Here is a 22,876-nt window from a genome sequence, read left to right on the forward strand (position 1 = left end):
GATCCCAAGTGTCTTTTATGCAAGTAATGAGCTAAGATTAGCAGCACTCTCTTAAAGGGAGTACTTCTAATCTCAGCTTGTTACCTGTATAAAAGACACCTGTTCACAGAAACGATCAATCAGAGTTCAACTTTTCCACCATGGCCAAGGACAAAGAGATGTCCAAGGCTGTCAGGAATTAGATTATAGACCTTATTATAGGACCATTGTCAAGCAGCTTAATGAGAAGTTTAGTGTGATTATTCGCAAATGGAAAAAACACTATATAACTGTTAATCTCCATCCATGCTCCATGCAAGATCTCACCTTGTGAAGTTTCAATAGTCATGGTGAGGAGCAAGACCAGAACTATACAAGAGTTTCTTTTCAATGATCTCAAGACAGCTGGGATCATAGTCACCAAGAAAACAATTTGTAACACACTATGCCATGATGTACAGAAAACCTACAGCACCTGCAAGGTCCCCTGCTCAAAAAAGCAAATGTATAGGCCCCTCTGAAGTTTGTCAATGAACATCTGAATAATTTAGAGGAAATTAAAGTAGATGAATCTATATGAAAGGGTTGTGGCAGATAAGGCATCAACTCTAATAGCTGTGTTTGGGGGAGGAAGAATGCTGCCCATGACCCCAAGTACACCATCCCCACTGTCAAACATTATCCATAACATCAAACATAGAGGTGGTAACAGTATGCTTCAAATTTTAAAAAGGTGATTAATGCAGCAAAGATAAGATAGTTGCCCACATAATCATGTACAGAAAATAGAATGAAAAAAAGTATTTTCCTGCTAAGGGGACAGGACAACCGCATCAAGCGACCATAGATTGAGTTATAAACCATCCCTCAGCCAGCACATTGAAAATCGGTCTTGGATGGGTATTCCAGCATGACAACGACCCAAAAAACATAACCAAGGCAACAAAGTAGTGGCTCAAAAAGAAGTAAATCAAATTCCAGGAGTGGTCTATCCAGCCTCAAGAACTTACTTAATCTTATAGAAAATCTGTGGACAAAGCTGATGGTTCAAATTTAAACCTTTAAGAGGACATGTGGTCAACCCCCCAAAAAATGTAATTGCATTATCATTAAACAGTTTAAGGTGCCCTGATAACACACCTTTATACATTTTTTGATATGCCTTTCTGTTTCCGAGATATGAGGGTTCACGGTTTGTCTGACAATTCAGGGAATCAGTCATATGGGCATTAATTAAATTCAATAATGGGAGTGATGAGAAGGGGGTGTGTATTAGATGTACACAACCCTGAATGTATCATCCTGTCTACCACCTGATCCACCACGCCTCTCTCTTTATTAAAATTAAGTTCACGCCCATCTGACTGGCTCCCTGAATTGTCAGACAAACTAAAAACTCTAATACCTCAGGAACAGAAGCACATATTTTTTAGTGACAGTCTGGAAAGAGGAGTGAGACAAAAATCCCTTTTGAGTAATATACAAACCTGATGGCCATCGATAGGAAACATCTGACCTCCATGATTGTCAACAAGGGTTTTGCCACCAAGTACTAAATAATCTTTTGCAAAGGGTTCAAATACTTATTTCATTGAGTAAAACAGAAATCAATTCATAACTTCAAATTCTGGATTTTTTGTTCTTGTTCTGTTTCTCACTGCTAAAATAAATCTACCATTAAAGCTATAGACTGATCATTTCTTTGCCAGTGGGCAAAGGAACAAAATCAGCAAACGTGCAAAATCACTGTATGCAGCCCTCATAGTTTATACTTTGTTCATTGAGCCAGTCAAAACAATTGGGCCATGTAAAAGCTTTATTGGTGCTCATGTAGGGCAGTAATCTATCCGTGTTCAAGGAACCTTAACTGAGAGGGTGGTTCCTTGTTCACTGACTTATATCACTGAGAGCAGCCAGAAACATTGGCCCTCATTTACTATTGCAAACCCAACATGTTTTGTCGGCTTTTGTGTGCCAGATTCTGTCGCATTGCACCAGAAATTCTGCCTGCGCCAGATGTTGTCCCATAATTTGCGCCAGAATTGAAAAAACCCTGACTAACTCTCCATTTTGCTAAGAAAACCCGAAAAAGGGGCGTTGCCGCCAGGAAAAGTTTTTTTTTTCACAAAAACCCAACATATTAACTAAGGTTTCCACATAAAATGTGGTGGATTTTAGCTGAGGAAAACCCTTCAGATCAGAGCATGTGTAAAAAAAAAGGCTAAGTGTAGGGAAAGTAGAAAATGTAGGGAAACCTTAGTAAATACTGTGGAAAATAAATTGTAGGGAATTAAAACCCCCAAAGAAACCTACACTCTACTCTTAGTAAATAAGGATCATTATCTTTCTTTGAGGGTATAAGTATATTCTTGTATCATCAAAAATAATCATAATCAGAAAATGCCAAGTTTTAAGAATTGTTATAAAGTTTTTTTTGCAATTTTCCATGTCAATACATAGTTAAAAAAAACAATCCTTAAAGGGGTACTCCGCTACTAGATATGTTTGATTGAGGGGTCCGGCAACTTGGGACCCCCACAATTTCTGCCACGGCACCCCAGTCATCCGGAGCACGGAGCAAACTCTGTGCAGTGTCGGATGACTGGTGAACACAGTCGCCACAACTCCCCTATTCATGTCTTTGGGAGGAGGTGTGATGCAGAACCACACTTGTCCTCCAATTGTGTTTGGTATTGCAGCTTAGTTCCACTGAAGTAAATGTGGCCAAACTTCAATCCCACACAAAAGCAGAGAATTGGTGTGGTGCTGTAAATTTTTCTAATCCTATATAACCCCTATCACAGCCTCAGCACATGTGTTCTACAATCCTGATACATGGACTAGGAGAGACCTATCTGTCCTTCAAGGAGGGAGAGGGCAGAGAGGGGAGGGTAAGCAAGCAGGAAGAGGCATTTTGTCCACATCTCTTTGACTCATAACAAAATTATTTTTTCACAACTTTTTTTTAACATTTTTTGCAGCAATGGAGATTCTACATACAGGCACCATTGCTCTAACTGCAATTTATACCATAGGCACATGATAGCTGTCCAATATGCATTTACAGTAGGTGATGGTCACAGTTTAGCCCCTCCTTTCCTCCTGCACAATGACTTCTTTAAGGGTCAGAGAGCATGTCTAATACACTTTGCTGTAAATGTCAATGAATAAGCTTTGGACTATTGTTTACTATGGTCCATGTGACTGCTGTAAAGCATATCTTAAAAATGTTGTAATAAGCAGCTAAGATAAATCAGCTGCCCACAGAATACTGCACAGAAGATAAAATATTTAGAACACATAGGATGAAAAATGTAAATGTGGTATTATATTCCTATTAAATGAGCATCATGTAATGCTTTATTTAAATTTGGTGGTGCTGCAGGGAAGATAGACACATTTTTGTGTGTTACCCCAAAATATAAACTTTATACATCATAAACAAGATCAACTGAGAAATGTGACACCTTTTACCAGCACTAATCCCAATATACTTGGTTAAATTATAGGTCAACAGCATTAAAATATGGGGTCACTGGCCCTACAATGTAATGCTGTTCACCCACACTATAACCCAGCATATTTGGTTTAGTGCAGGTGAACAGCCTGTCCATTTCTTTAAACATATTGAGATCTAGAATTAGAAATAATAAAATAATATATTGGTTCGCATATATGTAAGCAGAAATATTGATTGATCTTTATTAAAATATACAGTAGTATGTATTCATGCTGTTTTCTGGGAAAGAAATCCAGACTATAAAATGTTTTCCAATATAGTTTATATGAATATTTTTTTGTAAAATAGGCACTGTCAGGTACAAAAATCTTTTTAAATGTTGTACATCTTTGCAAAACATTAACCTTTCTAATATACTTCATAAGAAAAATGTATTTCCTTTTTATAGAAATCTTGGCTTATAAAATCATGACTTTGTCCAAGCTGAAGCACAGGCATGGACAAAGTCCAATAAGTGAGGGTGGGCTAGCGCTCCTCTGTGCTCTCCTGTCTGATTGGGACTCCTCTGTGCTCTGTCCTGTCTGATAATACTCCTTTGTACTCTCTCCTGTCTGATAGAACTCCTGCATGCTTTCTCCTGTCTGATAGCACTCCTCTGTGCTCTCTCCTGTCTAATAGTACTCATCTGTGCACTCTCCTGTCTGATGGCACTCCTCTGTGCTCTCTCCTGTCTCAAAGGACTCCTCTGTGCTCTCTCCTCTCTGATAGTACTCCTCTGTGCTCTCTCCTGTCTGATAGCACTCCTTTGTGCTCTCTCCTGTTTAATAGCACTGCTCTGTGTTCTCTCCTGTCTGATAGTACTCCTCTGTGCTCTCTCCTTTCTGATATTACTCCTCTGTGCTCTCCCCTGTCTGATTGAACTCCTCTGTGCTCTCTACTGTCTGATAGCACTCCTCTGTGCTAGTTTCTGTCTGATAGGACTCCTCTGTGCTATCTTCTGTCTGATAGGACTCCTCTGTGCTCTCTCCTATCTGATAGTACTCCTCTGTGCTCTCTCCCATCTGATAGTACTCCTCTGTGCTCTCTCCTGTCTGATAGTACTCCTTTGCACTCTGTCCTGTCTGATACAACTCCTCTGTGCTGTCTCCTGTCTGATAGTACTCATTTGTGCTCTCTCCTGTCTGATAGTACTCATCTGTGCTCTCTCCTGTCTGATAGGACTCCTCTGTGCTCTCTCCTGTCTGATAGTACTCTTCTGTGCTCTCTCCTGTCTGATATTACTCCTCTGTGCTCTCTCATGTCTGACAGGACTCCTCTGTGCTCTCTCCTGTCTGATAGTACTCCTCTGAGCTCTCTCCTGTCTGATAGCACTCTTCTGTGCTCTCTCCTGTCTGATAGTACTCCTCTGTGCTCTCTCCTGTCTGATAGCACTCTTCTGTGCTCTCTCCTCTCTGATAGGACTCCTCTGTGCTCTCTCCTTTCTGATAGTACTCTTCTGTGCTCTCTCCTGTCTGATAGTACTCCTCTGTGCTCTTTCCTGTCTGATAGCACTCTTCTGTGCTCTCTCCTGTCTGATAGTACTCCTCTGTGCTCTCTCCTGTCTGATAGTACTCCTCTGTGCTCTCTCCTGTCTGATAGCACTCTTCTGTGCTCTCTCCTGTCTGATAGGACTCCTCTGTGCTCTCTCCTGTCTGATAGTACTCCTCTGTGCTCTCTCCTGTCCTATCAGACAGAGGAATGCTATCCCACCCTCACCTACTGGACATTGTCCATGCCTGTGCTTCAGTTCAGATAAAGCAATGATTTTATAATCCATGATTTCTATAAAAAGGAAATAACATTTTCTTATGAAGTATATTAGAAAGGTTAATGTTTTGTCAAGATTTACAACATATAAAAGTTTTTGAATCTGACAGTGCCCATTTGAGTTCTTTTATGTTAAGTTATGTTATAAAACTTCAGAACACAAATCTACACCAATAGCTGCCACCCAAACTATGTAATCACAATTATATATAATTAAAATGTTGATGTATTTTAATTTGAACCATTTCCAGATATCGTTTTTCAAAAATCTTCTTAGATACTTCTACTAATGATTATTATGAATTGTGTTTTATATTGTATTATCTTCTGTTTATTTCAGTGAATGGAGTTTGGGAGGAATGGTCACCTTGGAGTTTATGTTCCTTTACATGTGGAAAAGGCCAAAGAACAAGAACAAGGACCTGTACTCCTCCACAATATGGGGGGAGATTGTGCGGTGGACCAGAAATTCAGCATAAGCCTTGCAATATTGCTCTTTGCCCTGGTGAGATGAATAGACATTTATATATATTACAGTTAAAAGTGTTTGAAGGGAGAGTGTTTGGTCAAGTGATGGATGATTGTACAGTATCTGTCTGAGAGATAAGTCTCTGCTACTTTATCTTAAAAATAGTGCTTGTTACAAATAGTAATAGGGTCAGAATCATATTGATGTCAATAGATACAGAACAAGGTTAAGGTTTTATATCACACTCTTACAGTAGATAAGTTATAATTTGTTTTTAACACCTTCTTTTCATTTGTGGACCCAAAGAATTGTGATATATTACAGTATGTAGCTGTCTTTCCTCTGAAATTTTACTTTGTAAGCCTCAAGTTTTCAGTAACCTTATTTTTTGGAGCAAGTAAGTATCCATTTGTTCAATCATCCCTACATTAGAATTGTGACCATCATGAAATCACACAATTGTGGTGTTATGTCTCGCATAGTATATTGAACATGTTTGATGAAACTAAAAAAAAAAAAATAACAGTATTGTTCTAAAGATTGTTAATATTTTTCAAAAATATATAAAAAATAATAATTAACAAGGGTGTTACAATTTCCTATATTTAACTTGGGACATAAAACTATAAATGTATTTATAGTATATTCTCATATAAGTTTATCAAGTCTAAGAACTAAACTAAAAAACTAAATGTTGCTCTAAATATATGAACACCCCATAAAGAGGACCTAGCAGCTATCCTGACGTGTCTTGTTCAGTAAATACTGGTATTTTATATGAACTCTTACAACTCTGCTTTTTGCTGTTTATCTGTTATTAGGGCATTAGAATTTCTCCTGCCAATAGGATGTTAGCCTAACCAATGTGAGCTTGCACTAAGTGGACAGTTATATATAAACAAGGGAAAGTAACACCAAGTAGTCAATGTATCATAAAAGTCCAGGAATAAATTTGGAAAAACACAGGCTTATATGAAAAATTGATCTACAACTGTTTTTTTTTGTAGTAAATATTTATTCAAAAGTTTCAACGGGCATCACAGTACAAACTGATAAGTATGAACAATAGCAGGTCAAGGCCAGGCATTGAACCGGCAAACGATATGACAAAAGCAAATGCAAAAAGTGCAGAAAATGTAAGAACTGTGAGAAATACAATAAACATAACAGTTAGACAAAAGACATGCAGCAAATAACAAAAGAGTAACACCCGTTAGGTGCAGGAGAGGACAATCATCCCAGCATTTCAAGTGGCCAGAAGAGAGCAGGGAGAGGGTAGCACAATAGGTGTCATACCGTCTGCAGGCTCCCTGTGAGGCAACTGCAGTAATCACATATATGGGCAAAAATTCAAATATATAGGAAGAATGAGCAAGAGGAAGGCAGGATAGCAAGGCCACAGCGGGGGTAGGCACCAATGGGTTAGAAGGAAAGTGGTAGTGGAAGGAAGAAAATAGGAGGAGGAAAACAGGGGGAGGGAGGGATAGAGATGAGAGAAAAGGAAGTCAAGAGAGGAGTGAGAGAGAGGCAGGGGAGCAGAACAGGCAAGGCAGGGGAAGTACATACCTCGGAGGAAGACAGGTCTAGGAGAGGCCCCAGAGAGGCAGGTCAGCTGACAATGCTGGGCGCGGAACAACCCCGAGATCGGCACAGCAGTACAGTAGGGGGGTGATCAGGGTGGCAGGTAGGAGGAACTATAGTCTCCTGTAGAGAGAACTGAGGTCCAGGGGCTCCAAATCAAGTGGTGTTTTATTGTCTGGTTTACAACAGTTTTTTTCAACGAGAATTTATGTATTTACTAAAAGCGATCCTTTAACAGAGCTAAACAAATATTTCCTTCCCTACTGTGTTATCACACATGTCTGACTGTCCTTGGATGGAAGAAGTTGGGTGAAAAGAGGAGGAGCATATACTGTATGATTTAAGTATGTCTAAAATCTTTGCTCGAGTGATCAATAAACCACTGCCTAGAGGTGCGAAAACTGGTTCAGTCCAAGTTTTTCTCAGAATTTTTCCCCAGAATGAAATTAATCCAATTCCAAAATGTTGACATTTATTTTGCATAATCTGTGCACAGGATCAGAGACTACAGTCAAATGAGAGTATGGCCTAGCAAATGTTTACTGAGAAGTTAGGCATATAGTGCATGCTTTGCCACTCATCATGTACAGGAAGAAGTACTCTTCTTTTTTACAGAAGTTCCTGTACATAGTTGCTATGATTCCCTACACCAACATCATGGGTGACGAGTCAAAGGCAAAAGTCTCTGTCCCTGTACACTGTATGCTTTGCTTATCAATTAACATTCACTGTGTTAGGCCACACTGAAGTAAACATTGCCACATACAACACATTTGTAATGGGCTAACATTCATTGGGCCAGACTCTCTGCATCCATGCTAGGAAATTTGAACTGAGCAGCGATGCATACATTATACGTTTTGATGCTCAGGGTATAGAAGCTAGGAGTTCTGTCTTTCAGCAGAAATCTCTCCTCCTGGTGTTGAACAGGTGTTGAATCTGAATTAAATCTGATGGTCAATTAGAGATAATCCGTCCCAAATTTTTTTAGCAGATCCACTCAGCTTTAGGCATTTAAAGGAGAACTCTGGAATAGGAAAATTGCCCATCATACTCCCAGCAGTAAAAAAATAAATAGATACATACCTACCTTCGCTCCCCCGGTGCCTCCGGTAACCCGCTTCGGTCTCCGCCGCGATCCTCTTCCTGGTTGCCGGTGGTCAGCGAGTCAGGCGGTAGGCTGAGCGGCAGTGTGATGTTTTCGGCCCCAGCAGCAGGTGCCAGAGTAGTGAAGAATTGTGTGGCTTGAAGCGTTCTCACACTTCCGCTCAGCCTATCGCTGGCCGAGTCGTGATTGGCTGAGTGCAGTATGACTCGCCGACCACCAGCAACCAGGAAGAGGATCATGGCGGAGACCAGAGCGGGTTACCGGAGGCTCCGGGGGAGCAAAGGAAGGTATGTATCTCTTTATTTTTTTACTGCCGGGTGTATGACGGGCAATTTGACCCAAGGAGGAGCTTCTGTGGGTGATTACGCCATCCAATTCCGTACTCTCGCCTCAGAGTTGAATTGGAACAATGAAGCCCTATGTGCTACATTCAAGAAGGGAATAAGCAGTGAGATTAACGACGTTCTAGCTGCACGTGAGATACCTGCTAACCTTGGTGACCTCATTCTCCTGGCCACAAGGATTGACAAGTGTTTCTCAGAGAGACAAGAGGAACTCCTTCAAGAAAGAGAGAAGGCTCGTACAGGACGCTATACTCGCTTGTCTACGTTTTTTCAGCATCCACTGCACCTCTTCTCTGGGCCTACCGCCGTGGAAGCCATGCAAGTGGACTGGTCTCGCCTGACCTCACAAGAACAGAGTCGTCGCAGACTCGAAAATCTGTGTCTGTACTGCGCTAGTACCGAGCATTTCCTCAGAGACTGTCCTCTCCGTCCTCCGCGTTCTGGGAAACGCACGCACCTAGTAAACGTAGGAGAGTCGTTGCTAGGTGTGGATTCTTCCTCTTCACGACTGACGGTATCTGTGCAACTTTCCGTGCCTGCCAAGTCTTCACTGCCACAGCCTTCTTGGATTCTGGATCTTCTGGCAATTTCATCCATGCCTCCTTGATAGACAAGCATCAAATTGTCCAAGCCTTTCTTCTCTACAGTCACTGGAGAGAGACTTACTAGTACTGTCCAGTACTGCACTCCACCTCTACAGATGGACATTGGCTTTCTGCATACTGAAAGTTTGGAGTTCTTTGTCCTACCCTTTTGCTCCTCTGAACTCCTCCTTGGTTTGCCCTGGCTTCAGCGCCATTGTCCCGTCCTGGATTGGACCACCGGAGAAATCCAGAGTTGGGGGTCCTCTTGCTTCGGCCTCTGCCTCAAGACTGTACCTGTCAAGCAAGACCCTGTTGCTTCTCCGCCACCAGGCCTTCCGGAACCCTACCACAGTTTTGCCAACGTCTTTTATAAGAAGCAAGCTGAAGTTCTTCCACCTCATAGACCCTATGATTGTCTGATCGATCTGATGCCAGGGACTACTCCTCCTCGGGGTCGTATCTATCCATGCTTTCCACCAGAGACTCTTGCCATGTCGGAGTACATCCGAGAAAACCTGCAGAGGGGTTTCATAAGGAAGTCCTCTTCTCCAGCTGGAGCCGTTTTTTTCTTTGTTACTGAAAAGGACGGTTCCCTCCTCCCATGCATAGATTACAGAGGACTTAACAAGATCACATTTAAGAACCGTTACCCTCTCCCCTTGATCTCTGAGCTCTTTGACCATCTGCGTGGGGCCAGAATCTTCACCAAGCTGGATCTCCATGGAGCTTACAACTTGATCCGAATTAGAGAGTAGTGTTGCTCGCGAATATTCGCAATTCGAATATTATTCGCGAATATCGCATATTCGCGAATTCGCGAATTTCGCGAATATAGCGCTAAATATTCGTAATTACGAATATTCGTTTTTTTTTTATTTATTTATTTTTTTTCTTCACAGTACACATCACAGTGATCACCCCTCTCTGCTTCCAGCTTGTGTGGTGTAAATAAGGCTCTAATACTACTGTGTGAGACTGGCGTGCGAAAATTCGCATATGCGAAAATTAATATATGCAAACGTTCGCATATGCGAATTTTCGGGTATGTTAATTTTCGCATATGTTAATTTCCGCATACGCGAATTTTCGCATATACGAAAATAAACCGAGAATATAACGAATATTCGCGAATATATGACGAATATTCGTCCATATATTCGCGAATATTCGCGAATTCGAATATGGCCTATGCCGCTCAACACTATTAGAGAGCGTGACTAGTGGAAGACTGCATTTAACACACAGGATGGCCATTTTGAATACCTGGTGATGCCCTTCGGCCTCTGCAACACGCCTGCCGTGTTTCAAGAATTTGTCAATGACATTTTCAGAGATCTGCTTTACACCTGCATGGTCGTTTACCTTGATGACATTCTCATTTTCTCCTCAAACCTTGAGCAACACCGGGAACATGTACGCCAAGTCCTTTCACGCCTTCGAAGAAACCGCCTCTACGCAAAAATCGAGAAGTGCCTGTTCGAGCAGCCCAGTCTGCCCTTTCTGGGGTACATAATTTCCGCCCAAGGTTTACAGATGGACCCGGCTAAGCTCTCCGCAGTTCTGGACTGGCCACGCCCCTCTGGACTTCGTGCCATTCAAAGGTTTTTGGGTTTCGCCAACTATTATAGGCAATTCATCCCTCATTTCTCCACCCTGGCCTCTCCCATAGTGGCCTTGACCAAGAAAGGTGCTAATACCAAATCGTGGCCTCCTCAAGCAGAAGAAGCCTTCCATTCCTTGAAAGCCGCTTTTGCCATCGCACCTGTACTTTCCAGACCGGACCCCACTAAGCCTTTTTCTCCGGAAGTGGATGCCTACTCCGTGGGTGCTGGAGCCATGCTCACCCAGAAGTCACCTAAAGGCAGGACCCTAACTTGCGGCTTTTCTCCAAGACCTTCACCCCAGCCGAAAGAAACTACTCGATTGGTGACAGGGAGTTGCTGGCCATCAAATTGTCTCTTGAGGAGGGGAGACATCTTCTCGAGGGATCCATCCAGTGTCCATTTACACGGATCACAAAAATCTTGCCTATCTTCAGTCCGCACAGATGCTCCATCCATGCCAGGCTCGTTGGTCCCTGTTCTTTGCTCGCTTTAATTTTGTGATCCATTTCCGTCCGGCAAGCAAGAACATCAGGGCAGATGCCCTCCTCGCTCTTCAGATGTGATGGGTAACGAGACTACTCCCCAGCATATTATTCCGCCCGAGCGCCTGCTTGCCGTTGCTCCTGTGGACCTGCGCTCTCTTCCTCCTGGCAAGTCCTATGTGCCTCCTCATCAGTGCCTTCAAATCCTCAAGTGGGGTCACGCTTCCTTGTTTGCAGGTCCCCCAGGAGTCAAAGATATTGGTGGCCTTCCGTGGAGAGGGATGTCTCGGACTACGTCCAAGCTTGTGCGGTCTGTACATGGGACAAGTCGCCTTGCCAGAAACCTGCTGGATTGCTCTTACCTCTTCCTGTTCCTGAGACCCCATGGTCCCACATCGCCATGGATTTCGTGACCGACCTTCGTTTTAGGGTCCCAAGCTACAAACTGGGTCCTCGCTACTTAGGACCCTACAAGATTAAGAAGAGGATAAATCCTGTGGTTTATCAGCTCCATCTCCCTTCCTCCCTTAGGATCCCTAATTCATTCCATGTCTCCCTCCTTAAGCCTGCCATCTTTAACCGCTTCTCCCCTAAAATCACCACTCCCACTCCTGTGGCTGGCACATCTGATGTCTTCTCCATCAAGGAGATTTTGGCATCCAAAGTGGTTAGAGGAAGAAAATTCTTTATGGTTGACTGGGAGGGCTGCGGTCCTGAAGAGAGATCTTGGGAGTCGGAGGAGAACATCCTGGACCACAGTCTCATCCTCAAGTTCTTCGGTACCAAAAAGAGGGGGAGACCAAAGGGGGGGGGTACTGTTATGCTGAGCGCTCCGGGCCCCCTGCTGGCCTCGGAGCGCTCACAGCGTGTGTCCCCAGGCAGCGTTCCGGCATCTCGGCGTGTGCGTCCCCGCTCTCTAGGGCGCGCGCGTGCCGGGACTCTTAGATTTAAAGAGCCAGTGCACCAGTGATTGGTGCCTGGCCCAAAGTGGTTATTAAGGGTTAAGGTTTGTGAGAGGCAGTGCTGGTTGGACTTAATTAGGCATTCACCTGTGCACTGCCTATAAATACCTTCTCCTCCCACAGCCTCCTGCCGGATCTTTGTGCCTTGTGCCTTGTGAAAGCATTCCCTGTTGTTCCAGTGTTACCCTGCCTGTTGCCGACCCGTTGCCCGTGACTACCGCCTCAGAACCTGTGCTGCCTGCCCTGACCATTGCTACGTCTGACTACTTTTCTGCCTATCCCTCCAGTACCGCGTCTATCTCAGCAACCAGAGGAGTTGAGTCGCTACCGGGTGGAACGACTTGGGGATTACTGCCGCAGCAAGACCATCCCGCTTTGTGGCAGGCTCTGGTGAAAACCAGTAATCTCTTAGACTCTGTTCCCCTGGTACGGCCCACGCTATCTCTCCTCTGGTCCAGTGGATCCACCTCCTGCCATCTGACCGGACCGTGACACAAATGGTCATTTTAACCAACTAGGTCTATGAACAGAATGTGTGCTTAAAACTAAAATTATGTTAATCTACAACAACATGGTCCCGTTTTTCATTTAGAATAAGTGACTTGATAAAGTTTAAGAAACACATTTATAAGTTAAAATCTAGTTTTGGAATGAACTTCACCATCCTGCATAATGCAAAGAGCCACTGTTGTATTTACTGTTGACACAAAAAAAGTTTAGACATAGGAGCGAGTCCTTGTATAGCCTGACCTATTGTACTGAGTCATTCCATTAGTTTATTGGCTTTTGTGAGTTGGCAAACTGCAAAGAAATACATTATTAAGAATACTCTCAAGGCTTCCTGTGACATTCAGAGGGATACTGAAGATATACAAGTAAATGAACATCAACCAATTTTATATTATATTCTAAGAAGCCTATTCAGAATGTAAGAGACTCTCGGCTTAAACTCATAAAGATTTAGAGCAAGAGCTTTTTATTATATGTGTATTATTTACTTAGTGTTCATGCCTTATTCTCTTATTATAACCTGGAAAGGCATCACACGAGTAAACAGCTTAGCTGTTTTATTCGTCTTTGTTCACTTTCTAGCTATTTCGAAACAAAGGGGCCAAATGACTGGCACAAAGCCATGACAACACATGGGCATAATCATAATCTTCCTGCAGAAATTGTTTTAGGTATTGAGGCCAGCTGGCAAGGGCATGTATCAGTCGGTCCTACAGAGGATGGATTAGGACAGCAACATGTGGTAATAAGTTTTGTATTTTATTTTAGGTAAGACAATAGCAGATGTACTCACTTCATATTCAGGGAAAGTAATGAAGAAATGCATTATTTCTTATATCATAAAAAGTTTTGCACCTGTTCTAAGCTGTAGCGACATTATGCCTAGTCATATTAACATAAGATCGAAAAACATTCAGTGTATTTTGAACTTAGGGAGTGACAGCTCAGCAGCAATGACCTTTTGTGTCTTATTGCTATACACTACTGACAGTGTTCCATCATAACCTCCAGTTATAAATAATTATCCAGGTTTAAAATGACAGATATCTAAGCACAAGTCCAATTTTATGACCCTACAGCCTCAAAAAAAGAACCAAATATAAAACAGCATTTCCTTCAGATATTGTTGTTCAGCAATGGCACTATCTTGGGAGCATGAGACACACACAAAAAAAAAGAATTTTATTGTCTATGAGGAAGCAAACAAGATAAAAAAGCAATTTTCTTGCTAATTTTCTTAAAGTACTGTTGTTATCTGTTGACATATTAACTGCACTCCTAACTGCAAAGGGTGTTACAAGCTTCTGAAAGAGATGGAAATGGCCCTCTGCGCAAAATAAATGTACAGTCATATTAATATTTTTCCTTTAAGATGAAGGTCCTTGGGCTTGGAAACTTTAGTTTGTAACTGGATTGAACACTGGCTCATGGATCGTACCCAGAGAGTGGTGGTCAATGATTCGTACTCTGATTGGTCCCCGGTTATTAGTGGTGTACCCCAAGGTTCAGTACTGGGACCGCTGCTGTTTAATTTATTTATCAATGATATAGAGGATGGTATTAACAGCTCTGTTTCTATCTTTGCAGATGACACCAAGCTTTGTAGCACGGTACAGTCTATAGAGGATGTGCATAAGTTACAAGATGACTTGGATAGACTAAGTGTCTGGGCATCCACTTGGCAAATGAGGTTCAATGTGGATAAATGTAAAGTTATGCATCTGGGTACTAATAACCTGCATGCATCGTATGTCTTAGGGGGGATTAAACTGGCAGAGTCACTGGTAGAGAAGGATCTGGGTGTACTTGTAGATCACAGACTACAGAATAGCATGCAATGTCAGGCTGCTGCTTCCAAAGCCGGCAGGATATTGTCATGTATAAAAAGAGGCATGGACTCGAGGGGCAGGGACACAATACTCCCCCTTTATAAAGCATTGGTACGGCCTCACCTGGAATATGCTGTTCAGTTTTGGTCGCCTGTTCATAAAAGGGACACTGCGGAGTTGGAAAGGGTGCAGAGACGCGCGACTAAACTAATATGGGGCATGGAACATCTTAGCTATGAGGAGCGATTAAAGGAGTTACAATTGTTTAGTCTTGAGAAGAGACGTTTAAGGGGGGATATGATAAACGTATATAAGTATATAAATGGCCCATACAAAAAATATGGAGAAAAACTGTTCCAGGTTAAACCCCCCCAAAGGACGAGGGGGCACTCCCTCCGTCTGGAGAAGAAAAGGTTTAGTCTAAAGGGGCGGCACGCCTTCTTTACCGTGAGGACTGTGAATTTATGGAACGGTCTACCTCAGGAACTGGTCACAGCAGGAACAATTAACAGCTTTAAAGCAGGGTTAGATACATTCCTGGAACAAAATAACATTAATGCTTATGCAGAATTATAAAACTACATCCCTTTCCCTTATCCCCTTACATCCTTCCCTTCAATCCCCTGGTTGGACTTGATGGACGTATGTCTTTTTTCAACCATACTAACTATGAGTATCATTGTGTATACGGGATGTTGTCAGCAGCATTCCAGTAATGTAGCCACAGATGATCACATTATATGAAATATTATTTACCCCTTAAGGACCAACACAAGTAAACCTGTACGCCCCTGAAAGACCAGGCCTGACTTAATTAGAGAATAACTCTAGTAATGTTTTGCCAATCACGATAATTCTGACATTGTTTTTTTTTTTTGTCACAAGTTGTCCTTCATGTACATTGAAAAAGTAAGACAATATCATTTGTAGTTTTTTTTACAATGCAAAAAATTATGAAATCTTTTTCAAAAATAAAGATTTTTTCCTATTTTAACACTAATAGGTTGCAAATATTTATACTTCCTGACCAAACAGTTTATGAAACTTATACTTTCAGATGTCTACTTTATTTTGAAAGCATTTCTTTTGTTTTTAATTAACATTTTAAATGAATTAGAAGCCTGACAATTTAACTTGAAATTTTAAAAATTAAAATTTTTTTAAAAGTACATCCATTTTATATGTGCTATGCAAGGTTTGCAGAAATTTGAAGGTGGTAGAACATAGGACCCCCCCCCCCCCAAATGAACCATTCCAAAAATTAAAACCCTCAAGGTATTCACTAGGGGGTACAGTGAGTATTTTAACACCATAGTTTTCTGGGAGGAATTATTACAAAGTCAGTGTTAAAAATTCAAAATTTGTTTCACAAATGCATCATTTGTGGGACATATTTTTTGTACATTGCCTCTGAAAAGTAGAAAATGCACCCCATATTTTATTACGCTGTTCGTCCTGTGTTCGGTAATACCCCCGCTTAGGCCATATTTGGTTGCATGGCCACATGGTGGACCTATACAAATTATAGGCTGCACTTCATCTTGCAAAGCATTCTAGCTGTCAGAACAATATTGCACCCCCAGAAGTGACCCCATTTTCGAAACTACACCCCCTAAAGTATTCACCTAGGGTAAAAGTAAGTATGTTGAGCCCTTATTGTGTGGCTAGAATTATTTCAAAGTCAGTGGAAAAAAATAGAAATTAGCTTTTTTTCCCCACAAATTCTTTATCTGTGGGACATCATTTAGGTAAGTCGCTTTTGAAATGGAGGAAATGCACCCATATTTTATCACGCTGTTTTTCCCGGGCTGGGCAATACCCCTACTTAGGCCATATCTGGTTGCCTGACCGCCTGGTAGGACCAAGAAAAAGAGGAGCCCCCTTTGGCTTTCAGGGCATCATTATATGAATTATAGACCCAACCCCATGCCTGCAAAGGATCAGAGCTGTCAGAACAATACCGCACACCTACAAGTGTATTGGCTGGACCATGGACCGCTCTGATTGGTCCCTGGTCGGCTAGTAGTGACGCGTGGCTGTAACATACTGCTGAACTACAGTATGAACAGGACACAGTGTAGGGTCACACAAAGCACATCTGCGGCTTATTTCACACAACGGATGCCCCCTGGCAGTCACGAGTGCGAGATCACTTCTGTGGCTGGGCAGCTTAATGTGTCCGCTCATGACTGCCGGTGGGAAATCCGCCGCTATGAGTGGACACACAAAGCTACCCAGCCGCAGCAGATAGCTCATTATTGTGACTGTTGGTGGGCATCCACAGCATGTAATATTCTGCGGATGTGCGCCATGTGATCCTACACATTATGCATTGTATTTTTGATTATATTTATTTAATAAATGTATTTTTATTTAATTTTTAAATTTTTTTACATTTAAAAAAAATTTCCCTTTCTTTTTACACTTTTTTCACTTTTTTTTTACACTTATTGGGGGAGATTTATCAAAACCTGTCCAGAGGAAATTTTGCCCAGTTGCCCATAGCAACCAGTCAGATCGCTTCTTTCATTTCGTAGAGGCCTTGTTAAAAATGAAAGAAGAGATCTGATTGATTGCTATAGGCAACTGGGAAACTTTTCCTCTGGACAGGTTTTGATAAATCTCCCCCATTGTTTTTACACTTTTTTACACTTTTATTTATTTAATATTTTTTTTACACTTTTTTTTAATGCTTTGGAATACTTAGTATTCCAAAGCATTGCATTTATATGCTGTCTGCCAGTTTTACACCATAAATGAAGACTTGGTACACAATTTACGGTGAACACATCTATGTGAATTTTATTAAGCAATCCAAAATTGTAACATTTCGGTCCAAATGAGGACCTTCCTCAGACCTGATTGCTGCGGAGGATAGGTGTAAAAGTAGAGAAATGGTATACGGAAATGCAACCTGTGGTTTTACACTGGCAGGCAGCATTTCAGGACATGCCTCAGGCATGTCCTCACAGGCAATAACCGGGGTAGACCTGGGGGTCCTAGTAAAGACCCCCTGCTTCCCAGGTAAGCAGCAGCACCCTGCAATCGTGGGTGGGTGCTACAGCAGAGAGACATGGGGAGCCCCCTCCCTCTGTCAAAACTCCTTACAGCTCGCAGTTGCTTCCGACCACGGCTGTAAGGGTTAAACTGCCTGGACCAAAGTTTTCTTCAGTCCTGGCAGTGTGGCAGGCCCCGGGATCACACACAGCACCCCGTGATCCCGCTGCGGGGTGCTGCAGGGGTGACAGAGGGAGCTCCCTCTGTCATAACACTTACAGCCCGCGGTCACTTCCGACCGCGGCTGTAAGGGTTAATCTGCTGGGACCGAAGTTTACTTAGGTCCCAGCAGTGCAGCAGGGTCCCGGCTGTGTGTTACAGCCAAGTCCCTGTCGCGATCTCATGGGTGCACTGGGCAGCACCCACGAGAACCTTGGACATGTCCTAATGGCGGAACGTGCATCCAGCCTGGACGTGTATACATGTCCATGGTCCTTTACGTGTTAATATTAAGAGAGCAGAGTTTCTTACACACAACCCAGGATGATAAGATTGCTTATAGCTATTATATTTGGTTATAGATAAATATGCTATGTAAAAATTAATTTATAATTAATATTTATATTTATTATATATTGGAAATATATATGAACACCATCAACCCAGTCTAGATTTTTCTATGACAGCTTTTCAGTTCCTTATTATCTGATTGATTGTGTTGATCTTTCCTGGCTTCCTTTATAGACCAAAGAGACCACTCTAATAGAAGACCAATTTCTTTACTTAAAATTGGGATATTTGTCTCAAAGATTTTTTTTTATTATTATATTTATATGAGACCCAAAAAAGGACCATAACACAACCTTTAAATGGCTAAGATTCAATTTCATAAGAAACACAAGCAACAACAGGGAAAATAAGGACCCAAATTGTTATTTGACAATGTACTGTAACACATTAGATTACTGAATGGTGGATTTAACACTCCCCTGACCATGTACAAAATGTTATGTTAAATTGATATTTTAGTTTATTGTAAAAAAAATAATACGCTGCTGGGGCATGGGGAAAAAAATCCATGCTTACTTAGCCCCGGTCCACAGATGGTCCCTTGCATTCGGGTCTGTTCTCCCAATCTTTTTTCTTTCTTCTTGCAAGATAAGTACTTGGTGCAGGACCTGCTAGCTTAGCCCATTACTGGTCATAGTGGTGTCCAGTATCAGCCAGTGAAAGGGTTAGCTGGCAGATCCTGCTACAAATGCTTGCCTTTAAAGCAGGAAGAATACAGAAGATCAGGGGACCAGGCATAGTACAATGGGTGCTGCAGGGGATCAGTGGTTGGTAAGTATGGCTTGTCTTTTATTTTCCCTACACCCTAGTAGCATAGTATTTTTTTCAAAAGTCTAAATTACCCCTTTAAGCTGGGCTCAGGCATAAGAGAGAAGTGAAAAGTGCTGACTTTGGCAAAATCAGCTGACTATGTAATGTATACAGTGGCTTGCCAAATCATATACTGTAGGTAGATTTCTTGTGTATGGAAAGATTGGAATAACTATGCATCAAAAATGTATGTCAAGCTTAAGTGATGACATTATTGTCTGGGTTACATAGCTATTAATAAATAGTATACAATACTGGTACTATGTAGCTTATGGAAGTTCACCAAGGGTGTACACTGATAGGTCAAGGTTGCTTTATAAATATGTGATCATGAGGTCTAACTCTAGGGATCTGATATTTACCAATCATCCTGTATGATACATATGTACCTAAGTACAATATTTGTAGGACCTTAAGATGCTGTGATTTAGGGTATGTTCACAGTGGATAATATGCTGCAGATTTTTTGTAGCATTCTGCCCTATTTTTTGTTAACATCTTATCGACTTGATGTGGACATATCCCAAATCTACTGGTATGTCTAATGGTCCAAATGCATGTTTCTAGTGTTCTTTGAGCTCTGTAGGTCCTGCCAGTGCAGTATCCTGGAAGCACATGCACTGTGCTGTGTAGAGATAAGCGACTCGAATCAGATGAATCAAAAAAAATTTCCGAATTTCATGAAAAATTCGATTCTGACCAAATCCAAATTTCCACTCGATTCGAAATAACAAATTTCTTCATTTACTCCATTTTGTTATTACTCTGAGGCTAAGATTCCACTGAGTTTTTGCAGTAAAAAAAAATTTATTTAATGAAAATTTTATTTTCTGTAACAAAATTTTAATACATTTTTAAACAGGGACCAATTTATGTGGGCGGCGGGGACCTAAAAATTTAGCCGACAATAATAAAAATTTAGAAAGGGGCAATTTAAATGTAAAAATAATATATTTTTTAGAATTCATTTTGTTAAACTTTTTATTTGTAATGTATTTTACTAATGTGTATAATAAAGTGTGTGTGTTTTAACTTTTTTCACTTTTTTTTTCATTTTACATTTTTTAGGTAGTGCTACTACTCCCAGCATGGACCAGACTGTTTCATGATGGGAGTAGTAGTACCTGTACTAATAGACAGATTGCCCCAGGGTCTGACATCTGTTGTGATTCTCCTATATAATGTATAAATGCAGGCGGCCGCTCTTCAGTGCAATCCTGCACTATGTCTTGCAATGTAAAGTTCTTCATATCACAGATTCATATTTCCCACAGAGAGCTGTGATTGGATAAAGGGTTCTAGCCAATCACAACTCTCTGAGAGAAATATGAATAATAGGTATATATATATATACATATATATATATATATATATATATATATATATATATATATATATACGGCAGTGCAGGGGACCAGAGAAGAGCGGCCGTGCCCCGCATCTATACATGATACAGGACAATTGCAGTGGGTGTCAGGAGTGACACCTGCTGTGATCTGTCCTTAACTGCAGGCACTACTGCACCCAAAATGGAGCACACTCAGCTCCATGCTGGGAGCTGTAGTACCTCCATTAATAGACAGATCACAGCGAATGTCACTTCTGCCACCTGTTGCGATCTGTCTATTAATGCAGGTACTACAGCTCCCATCATGGAGCTGAGTGTACTCCATGTTGGGAGCAGTAATACCTTCAGTTAAAGCACAACTATCATAGATTTTAACCCCCATAAACTAGCCCATAGATGACAAAGTTGTTAGAAATTACAGTTCAAGCATACCTTTTGCTGCTTTCTAGCAGCTTTAATTGGGCAAAAAAAAATGCTTTTTATAAAAGTCAGCAACAGTCGGATATCCCCTGTATGTCAGCGCAGGGACCACTAAAGTCATTGACACACAGGTCCCAACGCATGGGCCCCTTATTCTTATATGTAGATGGCAAGTTTTCTACTGTAAAAGCATAAACAGTGTCCGTTCTCCTGTGTACAGTGGGGATGTGATGCAGGCGGCCAGCTCTGACAGCAAGCGCTCCTTCCCCATGGGCGGCATAATGAAGTAGCAGATTGAGCTGGCCATGCGCATCACATCACCGCTGTGCACTCTAGGTATACAGGAGAATGGGCGTCCGTTTCATTCCGTTACTGCATTACGCCACACATAGGGACTGAGCGTTTGCTGTGGCCGCCCACATTGCATCACTGCTGGGCACAGGAAACGGGCGCTATTTATGTGCCACCACCATATAAGAAGAATAAGGGGCCAGTGCTGACATACAGGGGACATCCGACTGTTGCTGACTTTAACAATTTTTTTTTTATTTAACCTGATTAGAGGTGCTAAAAAGCAGCAAAAGGTAAGCTTGAACTGTAATTTTAACAATTTTGTCATCCTAGTACTAGTTTATGGGGGTTAACATCCGTGACAGTTGCACTTTAACCCCTTAAGGAACAAGTTTTTTTCTGTTTTTGCACTTTCATTTTTTTCTCCTTACCTTTTAAAAATCCTGACCCTTTCAATTTTGCACCTAAAAAACCATATGAGAGCTTTTATTTGCACCACCAATTCTACTTGGTAATGACGTCAGTCATTGTACCCAAAAATCTATGGCGAAACAAAAAAAAAATCATTGTACGACAAAATACGAAAATACGCCTTTTTTTTAGATTTTGGGGGGGTTCCGTTTCGACGCAGCACATTTTTCGGTAAAAATGACACTTTATCTTTATTCTGTAGTACCATACGATTAAATTGATACCCTACCTATATAGGTTTAATTTTGTCATACTTCTGGAAAAAATCATAACTACATGCACAAAAATGTATACATTTAAAATTGTCCTATTCTGACCCCTATAACGTTTTAATTTTTTTCCGCACGGGTCGGTATGAGGGCTAATTTTTTGCACTGTGATCTGAAGTTTTTACTGGTACCATATTTGTTTTGATATGACTTTTTGATTGCTTTTTATTAATTTTTTTATGGTATAAAAAGTGACCAAAAATACGCTATTTTGTACTTTGGAATTTTTGGGCGCTTATGCCATGGATCTTGTGGTTTAATTAATGATAGATTTTTATAAATTGGACATTTACACATGCGGCGATACCACACATGTTTATTTTTATTATGTTTATATATTTTTATAAACATAATAAAAATACCCCAATAACGACACATGGACAAGTTTAGACGTCCATGGTCGTTAACGGGTTAAGGAAATATCTCCCTAAATGTCACTTCTGACACCCATTGTGATCTGGCCAATCACAGCTCTCTGCGGGAAATATGAATGTGTGATGTGAAGAACTTTACATTGCAGAACAAAGTGCAGGATTGCGCAGAAGAGCGGCCGGGTGTCAGACCCTTGGGCAATCTGTCTTTTAGTACAGGTACTGCTACTCATCTGTAAAGTTGCACAAACAGCACAGTAAATATGTGTAATTTATGCTATGTCAGGACCTTCAAGTCATGTCTCCTTCCGCTATGCACAGAAGCAACACAAACTCAGAAGCAATAGCCTGATAGGTAGCATTCCCATCTCAACTAACTTCTGCCTCACCACACCTCTTTTTCTGACAAAATAATCTAACAATCTGAGTAGCGATATCATAGAAACCTGTGGCTGTAAATGCAGTGGAGCATTGTAATTTCCACTGTGATGATGCACTATGGTTGGTATTACAGTGGAAAACGTGGCTTGTATTCTTATGGTGCACTATGGAAAAAATTGAAAAAATTGGTGGGAAACTATGGCCTATTTTTGGCATGGGACAGTGTAGAA

At 41.4% G+C, this 22,876-nt stretch overlaps 1 protein-coding gene across 9 annotated transcripts in view; it reads left to right on the forward strand.

Moving 5' to 3' along the window:
* ADGRB3 (adhesion G protein-coupled receptor B3) overlaps positions 1-22,876 on the forward strand; it is an 889,024-nt gene that overhangs the window by 343,186 nt on the left and 522,962 nt on the right. For all 9 annotated transcript variants that reach the window (XM_056565824.1, XM_056565820.1, XM_056565821.1 and 6 more), the window contains one exon: positions 5,586-5,750. In XM_056565824.1, coding sequence (XP_056421799.1) covers positions 5,586-5,750 — 165 coding nt within the window. The remainder of the gene's footprint in view (positions 1-5,585; positions 5,751-22,876) is intronic.

The sequence above is a fragment of the Hyla sarda genome, chromosome 3, assembly GCF_029499605.1.
Source record: "Hyla sarda isolate aHylSar1 chromosome 3, aHylSar1.hap1, whole genome shotgun sequence".
Classification (NCBI taxonomy): Eukaryota; Metazoa; Chordata; class Amphibia; order Anura; family Hylidae; genus Hyla; species Hyla sarda.